Raw genomic sequence first — 10192 nt, forward strand, 5'->3', positions numbered from 1 at the left:
GAGGGGCATTCCTGTGGAAAACGCTCTTAAATACTACGCTCTGCGGCGGCTAGAGACCATGCCGCCGGCGGGCAGAGGCTCCTCACGGCACTCCCCCTGCAAGCGCCGGGGTGTTGGAGATCGACGTCCCTTTCCGTGAGGAAACCGGGGTGCCAGCGGGAGCCTGGCTCCCGCGGAGGGGAGGCCGGGTGCCGGCCGCGGGCTGAGGCGGGGAGACGGCAGCGGCCCCTCAGGCGGTTCCCTCCCGCCCCACGCCCCACGCCCCGCCTCCCCCCTCCCTTGCGCGCGCGCGGCGAAAACGTTGCGCAGGTTCTAAAGCAGGGCGGGGGGGAGGGGAGGGGGCGCGGCCGCGCGCGAGGGGGCGTGTGAGGGGGAGCGGCGGGTAACGGCCGCCAGCGGGCAACGGCCGCCGCTGGGCCAGCCTAGCCACCGCCACCGCGGGAGGCAGACCCCCGCCCGCCCGCCCTCCGCCTTGCGACAGCTGGCTCCCCCGGTCGCGGGGCCGCCCGTGGCCGGCGCCAGCGCCGCTGTCCCGCCCGCTGCATGGAGCTGTCGGCCATCGGGGAGCAGGTGTTCGCGGTGGAGAGCATCCGCAAGAAGCGCGTGCGGAAGGTGGGCTGCGGCGGGGCGGGCCCCGCGGGGGGGGGGGTGGGGGGCGCGGCGCACCGGGACACCCCCCGCCCCTCCTGCCTCGCACAAGCGCGGCGGGCGGGGGGCGTGGTGGGTGCGCGCGTGGCCGCTCTGCCTTCTTCCCGCGCGCGGAGTAACAGGCGGCCTCGCGCTGCCGGCGGGGCGGCACCGGCACCGGCACCTGCCTGCGGCCTGCGGCGCTGGCGGGCGAGAGACAGGCGTGTTGGCGGGAGTTGCTCGTGAGGTGGGTGGGTGGGTGGGTGCCTCGGGGGTCTCCGTGGGTGGGGTCCTGGGGCAGCCGGGGGGGTGTGTGTCGTTGCTGGGGGGTTTCAGTTTCTGCAAAATCAGTGCTGGTGACAACAAACCGGACACCCCGAGTCAAGAGAGGGTTTGGAAAGGTGTGGCGGCCAGCTCAGTGACTCAGTTTCCCCCAGCGGTGAAAACGCTCTCCATCCCCACTGGGTGTTACGGGGATTAACCCGTAAGCACGCAGCGTGTAGAGATACCCTGGTGGAAAGTTCCTTACAGGGCAGTGTTTTCAAACATTGGGAAGCTTTTGAGCCCCCTGTGAGGAAAATGAAACCAGTTCTCTGGCTCAAGTGCTCGAATGCTTTGCTTGCTATGCTGTCGTGTAAAGGTATTGCAGCTGCAATAGTGGCACTCCAAGGGGTGGTCATCCTGCACACACGAAGGCCTCTGCCATGCTTTGGGAAGTGCTTAACAAGCCCCTCGGTATAATATTAAAGATTTTAATAGTTGTGCACATTGCTCATGGAGCCTTTGAACATGGTTTCTAATCACTATGCTTTTTTTTTTTTTCTAATTTTTAAATCTTGTATTTAGAGTGAACAAATAAATGGGTAACTCTGAGCTTCAGTTGTGAGCTGCTGTTTGCTTGGGTCGAAAGGTTGAGTGACTGATGGATGGACCAGTGTTTGAGTAAAGAGTGTAGCAACTGTAAGGGAACATGTCAAAGAGATGCTTCATAGGTTCTGAAATATTGTATTTCTTCTCTCTACTTAAAAAAAAAAATGCTCTGACACTTGCTTCTGGCATACATCTCCCTCACATTTATATGTGCTGACTTCTTGTAAGATTGCCTGTAAGCGCAGGAGTGGTTGCAGTCTTGCTCTCCGGTTGGCTTTTGGGGTTCTGTTTGCTAGGCTTCTGCAAAGGTACGATGCCATGCTGATGGTAGTTCAAGCACGCTTAAATACCCCTGTGTGCCCATTTTCTGGGGAAAAAGGTATGGCAACTGTAGTTGAATGAGGAAGTGGCTTTGTTTTGAAAATAATGTGATGGGAAATGAGCTTTTCAGTTTCAGAGTTTAGTCCTGTTGATAGGTTGCATTTCTTACTGTAGCCCATATTTGGTTGCAGAGTTCACCTGTTTTCTTCTTCCTTTTTCCGCCCTTAGGGTAAAGTGGAATACCTGGTGAAGTGGAAAGGATGGCCCCCAAAGTAAGTTGTGTTTTACTTGTCTTTTTTTCTTTAATATTTGGTAATAGCTTACGCTGTATCTGCAACTGAGCATCTCATTCTTAATGGGTAACCTTTTGTGCCTCATTCCAACAATGATAAACAAAAACAGAGCCACAAACCAAAACCAAATCTATTTCCGGACTGGCAGCTGAGGGATACAAACTGTGTGCCAATGTATTCTGACTGCTTTTTGCCACCACTGAAATATTCTATTGAGATGCTTTCTAGATACGTATGTTTTTAAATTCATTATGAGTTCAACAGGGTATCATGATTCTTCTGAACTTGGAATGGCTCCTGCTTTTCTGAGTCAGCACCAAGAGGGCCCCACTTTATTTTTAGGGCTATATGCAGTCTTTTAAAACAGAAAACAAGTTGATGGTCTTGTCTTGTTCTACTGCTTCCCATCTCCAATTCACAAACGGAAAGGGGCAATGTTTCAGATTTATTGATTGTAGCCAAATGCAGGTGATCTTTGTCCCTTGAAAATTACCACCATGCCTTTGTTTCCTTGTCCAAAACCCTCTCTTACTTTAAGTGCCTTTTCTGCTTTTGCTTTGGTTGCTATGTTGCGAAAAGGAAAAAAAATACATTTTTTTTGCAGCATTGCTGTGCACTGTTTACAGATACTTCTCTTATTAAAATGCAGCTGCCTCTGAAGAAGTGATTGCTCTGTGCCTAAACAGTCGGTAAAATGCTTTGAGATTAAAAGGATTAGGTAACTGGAGACTATTACTAGGTTAGCTAGCAGTCTAGCTAGCTGGCCAACCCATATGGGGACCTGTCTTTGCTTTTCTGTTTGTAAGTCTGAGTGTGTACGTACACAATGTGCGTGGGTATGACTACATTGCATTCTGCAGTTATACTGCGTGTTGCTAAGCAAAGGGGGCTGCTTTTACTGGTTCATCCTTGCAGTTGGAAGGTGGGTGCCGCTAAGACATGGTCCTGACAGATTGTACCTGGTGTCTAAGAAGTTGAAATGTGTTCCTGCATGCCTAATCCTTGTGCCTAATCCTCATGCTTATAGGGCATGCGTGAATATAAGCAGCTTCCTCTCTCTGGTGGTGGTGGGAGAGGGTGACTTTTTTCTTGACTCTAAGTTCTGCTGTCAAAGTGTCACCTTGTGTACTTGAGTACCAGTTGCCATATAGTGTGGGTCAGTTCTTGGACTGCTTCAGCCTCCTAAGTAGCCAAGCCTAATTTAATCACTGGTAGAGGTTGGGAAATGTATTTGTAGTCTGTGAGGCACCATCCCCTTTTGGCCAGAATACTGATGTTTTTCCCATTCTCCTTTCAACAAACACATTGAGGTCCTTCTCTTGTAAAGTCACGTGCCAAGAAGGTGGGCTGAGGCATGGCGTAATGTTTCCTTGGACAGAGCAACCCTTATTCTTACTGCTGCCTTTCCTTGCCCTGTGCCTTGGAACTCTGCGGGAGCCAGAAACTCTATTTTGGGAATTAAAAGCACAGCCTTCTGCCCAGGGAGCAAGGGAATGTCAGGGTTCCCTTCTTTCATTGCTGTGACATGTCCAAACACCCTCCCTCTTCCCCCAAACTCCAAATCTGAAGAGCACTGATTTTTTTCTCCCCCCCCCCCCCCTTAACTGTTCACTCAGTGATTCTAGTTGCTTAAAACCAAGATGCTTTAGGCATTGAAGTCACCTTCATCCTGCTAGCAATCTCTGTTCCTTGTTTCTAAGCATGACTGGTGGCATGCAGCACCACAAGCTGTTTGCTTCCAACATATTCCATTTCTTCATCCCATGTCGCATTTCTCTTCCCCTCCCCAACCTTGTCGCATTGCTCTTTGTAATCTCTGTACCAGTTATCCCATCATTCCCACTGGAGGCTTCATGGAAGTGAATAAGGATAGGTCAGTAGTTTGCTGCTTTCCCATGTGGTTGATATTTCAATTTTTTTGTTTGTTTTAATAAAAAATTCTTGTTAATGCCCTGGACCTCAGATTTCTGGATTGTACCGCTGGAGTCAGGGAATGGAGGAGTTACAATCTGATTGTAGCTACAAGCTTGTTTACAACTTGCGTTGGAGTTAAGAGGGGAGGGGGAAGAGGAGGAGTAGAAGGAGGGGGAAGGAAGATCATATGATCTATGTTTTCCAGAGTGCCTGCTCTCCGCAGTTCTGCTGCAGCCTGGGCGGTGTGTACCCGTATATATAGCTCTGTGCTTGTGCGTGCGCGTGGCAAACTGAACCATGTTTTTTACATGCAGTGTTTTGCCACTGCAGCGAATCCAGAAACTGAGCTGCAGAGAAAAAGGCAACACCCACCAGGTTTTTTTTAAAAGCAAATCCCCTTTCTTCTCCTGCCCGTGAAAAGCAATCCAATGTCTTTTTTTCCCCCCTTGTGTTATTATTTTTCTTAAATTTGTAGAACGAGTGCCAGAATCCCTGCAGCTGGGAGGAGACCGTCCTCTGTTCAAACAGCATCTTGGCTTTGACAGCTCACAGTCAGGTTGCTGCAGGAGGCTTGAGCAAAGGAAGAGGGAGGAATCAGCTGGTTATGAAGACATGTCTGTTCTTAACTCTCTAATGTACAGTGCAACTTGGGAGATCTGAATTTCATATTTTTGTTTCTCCCTTTTGTAAAAGAATTGTACTTTCATTTCTAGAACCATTCTCCAGGACTGCTCCTATATTTCAGTACCTTTCTTCTGTCTAATGGAGAGATGAAAGGGAAAAGCATACCCAAACCACCTCCCCTGTATATATATATATATATGTATGTATCATGTGCCCTCATGTGCAGCCTGTGCTTCATCCAGAAACACAAACAGCCTACAACACTTTCCCGCTGTTTGAAGGCACTGATACAAATGCTCCCTTGCCCACCTGCATCTGGGTCTTCTCTGGCCCTACTCCCCAGGGGCTGGGAGGGGCTCTGTCTCCAGGCCCTGGACCTCGCATTCCAGGAAAATCCATGTTCTGAGGCATTTGGGGTTTTAGACTTGCTTTCTTGCCTTTGAGTTTATATGGTAGAGACATGGCACCCACCTTTTCTGGGAAAACATGACCCCTCAGAGGCAAACATGTCACGGAAGGATCACAAGGTGGTCCTCACCTTCCACAATGGGAGTTGTTGGCTGTTTCTGCCCGGTATTAAGTGCAGCTGTGCCCTTTGGGAACTGGTTTTGGCATTGCTTGCTGGGTGGGTTCAGCCCATTCCTGAGCATCTGACTCCTGTCATAGCTGTCTGGCAATCGAGGAGGGAGATGGGGCAGTGAGTAACACTGTTGATAGGCTACTTTCAGAGCATCAGGCTTATTTTGAGTTGTTTTCGTAGCCCTGACCACAATGCAGATGGTTCCTCCTGCGTTGGTACAGAAATACTGATGACCTCTGCTAGACAGAAAAAACCTGCAGGGGGAGTAGAGCAAGAGGAGGAATAGCTGGAAAGTTGCCATCAACTTGCCTCAGGGCCGAAGTCTAAACATGTTTAGTTGAATGGCATCAGTGGAGAAAAATTAAACTTCTTAAATGAATGCTTTCAGCTCCAGTGGTTAGAGGTAATTAATAATGCAGGTGAGAAAGCATACTTACTCTTTGAGCACTCTAAATTAAGAGAGACCTATTTTTCAGAAAGCTGTATCAGATCACGTCTCATTGTTCCATGGGGTTTGTGGATTTGAGGGAGTGCTGCAGATGAGACCTGTTTAGGCATTGACTTAAAATCAGTTTGTGAGTGTCTACACAGGCTTTGCAAACAGCGGGGCGGGGGGGGGGGGGCGGGCGGAGCTTTCCCTGTTCCCCTGCAAAGAGCTGCTTGATGCTTGGCCCTGACTGTTTTGAGAAGGGGAGGTGGTGTCTGTGAGAAGTTGGGGAGGGAGTGGCTGGGATTCCTCAGAGCTCTTGCAATGTTGTGGCAGGCCCCACTGACCCTTGTGAAGACAGTATCCAGGGCCTCAGCATACTGGTAGCAGGCCTGCAGAGACAATGTTTCATTAAAGTATTGTTTACTTTATATTCCTTATGTTTTTCTTCAGATACAGCACATGGGAGCCAGAGGATCATATCTTGGACCCTCGCCTGGTAGTGGCTTATGAAGAAAAGTAAGGGCGCATGTTCTTTCTCTCCCTGGACACAGGAAAAGGAAATAGTGTCTTTATTTTGTAGTGTGCCTAAAGTGCCCCTGTTGTCCCTACTTCAATCAAAGATGAGATGTATAGCAATGAGTCCTGCTTGATCTCTGTACCCTGGTGTTGACTGAGGTTGACAAGACAGGGTTAAAGCAGCTTTGCTTGGCAATGATTGGGAAATGAGGCCAGGAACAAGCAGCACTGAGCCAAAGAGCAATCAGTCTCAGGTTTTAATCAGGTCCAGGGCTGGACTGGACTGATGTGAGGTGGTAAGTGTCCCTAACCCATCCTTGATCAGCTGAGTCAGAGAAATTCCCTTATTGCAAGGCTTTCAGTCCTACAAGAAGCAATTCTGGCATGTTTTCCAAGCCCACACTGGTCACCATTGGGTTTTAATGAAGGAAATGAGAGAGCTGTGCTGCGAAAGGTAGAAGTCTTGACTGGGCTTTATCCTGTGGCATTTAGTACTCAGTTTGATTGTTGTTCCTCTTTCACAGGGAAGAGAGAGACCGTGCATCGGGGTACAGGAAAAGAGGCCCCAAACCAAAGCGCCTCCTACTGCAGGTAGCCTCTTGCTCTTCTCTGTGTTTCTAACTTGTTAGTTGCTGTGCTGCTCCTCTGCTTATGGGGAGGTGGAAACTGTCCATTTGCTGTTGCATGGACAGAATTGGAGGTAACAAGCTAACACAACAACATGAAATCAGGGGGTAGGCAGATTGTTTTAAGCTGTTAGCTGAACAGCCAGCTAACTTGTGTTTTAAAAAACAAAACAAAAAACACCAACAACAAAAAAACCCCAGCAACAGCTCTTGCTCTCTGGATTGGGGTTTTATAAACTTTGGGTGTGGGTGGTTGCAGATTACCTGGTTTGCATGCTCTTTTAATTTCATGCTGGGCTTGAACTTTCCAGCATGTTAAAGGTAGCTGCTGGTTGGAAGCAGAATTCTAGCACGCTTTGACTGTTGCCAAGCAAAGCAGCCAATCCTAGGAAGCACATATTAGGCAGTTGAAGAGGTGAGAGAAACAGAGTTGTAGAAGCAGCACAATTTATCCTAGCTCATCTAGATGTTCAGGGACTGAACAAAGAATAGTTTCCTGGCTCCCACGTGGGAGCCCTGACTGTATTATCAGATTTCTGCTCTGACCCTTGCTACATTGATGTCTTGGCAGCGGCTGTATGGCATGGACTTGAGGAGTGCCCACAAGGGAAAGGAGAAGCTCTGTTTCTCTCTTGCACGGCGGTTTGGAGGAGGAGACAGTAGCCTGCCAGGGGCCAAGTCAGGGCAGACAGAGTTCTCAGAGAAGTCTGGGGGAGCGGTCCTGCCATTCTCTCTCCGGAAGCAACGCAAAAACCAGAAGTACCTGCGACTGTCAAGGAAGAAGTTCCCCCGCATGGCGAGCCTGGAGAGCCGAAACTGCAGGCGTGAGTTCTTCCTGAATGATGCAGTGGGCCTGGAGGCCAGGCAGGGCCCCGAGGACTGGGATGGCATAGAGCACACCAGCAAAGAAGGTAAGGCCAGACACTCCTTGGCTCTGAAGTTCTGGGGCATGCGAAGGATGCTCTGCATGCTTCCTCCTTGCTTGCCTCATGCTGGGATTGTGGTTTAGGTCAGGTTGTCAGAGCAGCTCTTGCTGGCTCATGTTGTGGCCCTTTTGTCTGCAAGTTCCTTTCTTGTTTGGATGAATAGCACATCTTAATCTGCTTTTTTGATGCTGTTGCCTCTCTGTAGTCTCATATCAGTGATGCCCCTCCTGGTGTTAGAAAACTTGCGGAAAATACTGCAAGTTACTCCCCTCTTCTAGTTTCCTCATGGCAGAGGTGACATGCAGGTGTGACAGTGATGAACTCTGCCTCTGTCCACATACCCGCATGTGTTCAGCCTGCTGCTCTGCTAAAAGGAGCTTGGCTGGCAGTGGACAAGCTTGGACACTCTCATAGCGCTGCTCTGAGGAGCATACAGTAATGCTGCTAGGAACCCACAGTGCATTCCTCTGCCCCCTTCTTCCCTTTCCTCCCCATACCCTACGTTCTGTCTAAAGTCTCTTGCTATAGAGCTATGTGAGAGGGGGATGAGAGAGATGAAGTGAGCGTGGTAACTCCTGCCTGATCCCACTGAGTACGCAGCATGAGTGTAGGCACAGGAGACGTCCAAGCACATTTGGCATTTTGGGGAGGAATACCAGCATCTTGTGCAAGAGGGCTGTGGGATGTGCGTGTTGCTCTGAGTTACCAAGGAAACTCTATCTCTGCATTATTAGAGCTTCTGAAGGCGTAGCTTTCCTGAGGAGTGGAAAACCGGGACTGGTGCTGCTTGTAGTAGCTAAGGGAATTCTGTTACTCCTTGCTAGAAGTAGCTGTTAGCCAGGCTGGATTAGGCAAGATTTTAGGGAGAGGGCTGTGTTCTGAGAGTCAATACTATCCCCTGCTTTCTGACAGGACTTGAACAATGCCCAAAATCCAGGGAGGCAGCAATGGGGCTAGCACAGGGGAACCCAGTGTTGCATCCTGGCAACGGGCAAATGTGGGGCCTGTTCCCCCATAGAAGTACTGGCCTTTAAAGCACTTGGGGATCGGAAGAGTGAACAGCACTACAGAAATGTGAAACTGTTTTTGTTCTCCCCTTGACACAGAGTCTGCATGGAATTGCAGTTATTGTTAGGGGGGATTGGACTCTTTCTGAGGTGAAAGTAGGCATCCCAGGTATTTGAGACAGAGGCCAGCAAATACACTCTTAAGGGGCCCTTGTTCCTTGCCCACGTTGGGACAACAAGGTATATAGTGCAGATATAGTGACAGGGAGAAGGTATGTTTTCCTTCCTCGCTCTGTGTATTTTTGCGGCTGTCTCTAGGGGTTGGGGGGAAAGTGAGGCTTTGGGTGGCAGAGGGACTGATAATTATTCTTACAGTGAGAAAGAGCATGGATGCTTGGGTTTCTTGTATGGAGCTATGAAGGAGCAAAGGAAGGATCTGAAAAAGGGAGAGCAGCCTCTCCATGAAGCAGTATTGATGGATTTTTTGAGAGAATAGCACCTAGGCTGTGTTGCAGGTACAGTACAAGGAAGACCCTCCATTTTGGATCCCTTTGACTCCCACAGGAGTATCTGAAGAGCATGTGTAAGAATTTGTGATTTTTGACTTTTTAGCAGGGTAGGGCATTTACAAGCAGGTGAGCTCACAGCTGGGTGAGTGTGCTTTGCTGACACAGAGCCAAATTAGGGGCTGAGATGGGGTGAGAAGTATCAGGGAATTGTGGATGGTTAGATGAGCTGGGTGATGTTACAGGGTCTTTGGACCTCTGTGTAGGCTGCTCCAGTGCTGGTCTGTGTCTGGACACCTTTGCTACTCTTCGCTTTTCCCATTATATCCTGCAGTGATCCTCCATTTTCCCTTAGCCTCTGAGGGGAGGGCTTGCCCATGCTCTTTCTTGCCTTGTATGTGCAGACTCAGGCTGATTTCACCCACTGTTTGTCAGAAAGGAGGCCCCTTTTCCAGCCTTCCCTCTCTTTTTCCTCCTTCCTTCTCCCTCACCTTCTGTCTCTCTCACTAACATGCTCTTATCTGCCTCTCCTTCTGCAGCAGATGTGGATGGCAGTCTCCCTTGGATTCCCACTGTGCCCCCCAGCGAAGTGACGGTGACAGACATCACGGCGAACTCCATTACCGTCACTTTCAGAGAAGCGCAAGTGGCTGAGGGCTTCTTCCGAGACCGGAGCGCGCAGTTCTGAATCTCTGTTTTCAGTGCTCCCCAAAACCAGTGCTTTTAGGGTGGGTCTAGGGAAGAGTTATTTTTTCCCTTAAGAAAAAAAAATCCAAAATGTCTCCTCTTAAAATGTTTACAGAGACCTTCTTACCTTCTTCTTTTTTTCCTCTTTTCCTTTTTCCCCTTTCAGATACGCAAAAAAGGGCAGTGTAGGGGGTGTGTGTTTGTCATTGCTTTGTCCATCTGAAAAACTGACAGCCCTTTCCCTGGCGAAGACTCCCCTCCTAGA

At 49.5% G+C, this 10192-nt stretch overlaps 1 protein-coding gene across 1 annotated transcript; it reads left to right on the top strand.

Moving 5' to 3' along the window:
• The first annotated feature begins 543 nt into the window (after positions 1 to 543).
• On the top strand, positions 544 to 10192 carry CBX7 (chromobox 7). Its single transcript, XM_059816999.1, has 7 exons — positions 544 to 612; positions 2047 to 2090; positions 6110 to 6175; positions 6700 to 6766; positions 7373 to 7712; positions 9780 to 9968; positions 10094 to 10192. Exons 1-6 carry the CDS (start codon positions 544 to 546, stop codon positions 9926 to 9928), a joined length of 735 nt encoding a protein of 244 aa, XP_059672982.1. The 3' UTR covers positions 9929 to 9968; positions 10094 to 10192.

The sequence above is a fragment of the Gavia stellata genome, chromosome 4 (genome assembly GCF_030936135.1).
Source record: "Gavia stellata isolate bGavSte3 chromosome 4, bGavSte3.hap2, whole genome shotgun sequence".
NCBI classification, from domain to species: domain Eukaryota; kingdom Metazoa; phylum Chordata; class Aves; order Gaviiformes; family Gaviidae; genus Gavia; species Gavia stellata.

Excerpts from the sequence above, each read along its gene's own strand:
- CBX7 (XM_059816999.1), top strand. The coding sequence starts at position 544 with ATGGAGCTGTCGGCCATCGGGGAGCAGGTGTTCGCGGTGGAGAGCATC. Across the intron at positions 6,767-7,372 it reads CAAAGCGCCTCCTACTGCAG|CGGCTGTATGGCATGGACTT; the intron begins GTAGCCTCTTGC and ends ATGTCTTGGCAG. Across the intron at positions 7,713-9,779 it reads AGAGCACACCAGCAAAGAAG|CAGATGTGGATGGCAGTCTC; the intron begins GTAAGGCCAGAC and ends CTCCTTCTGCAG.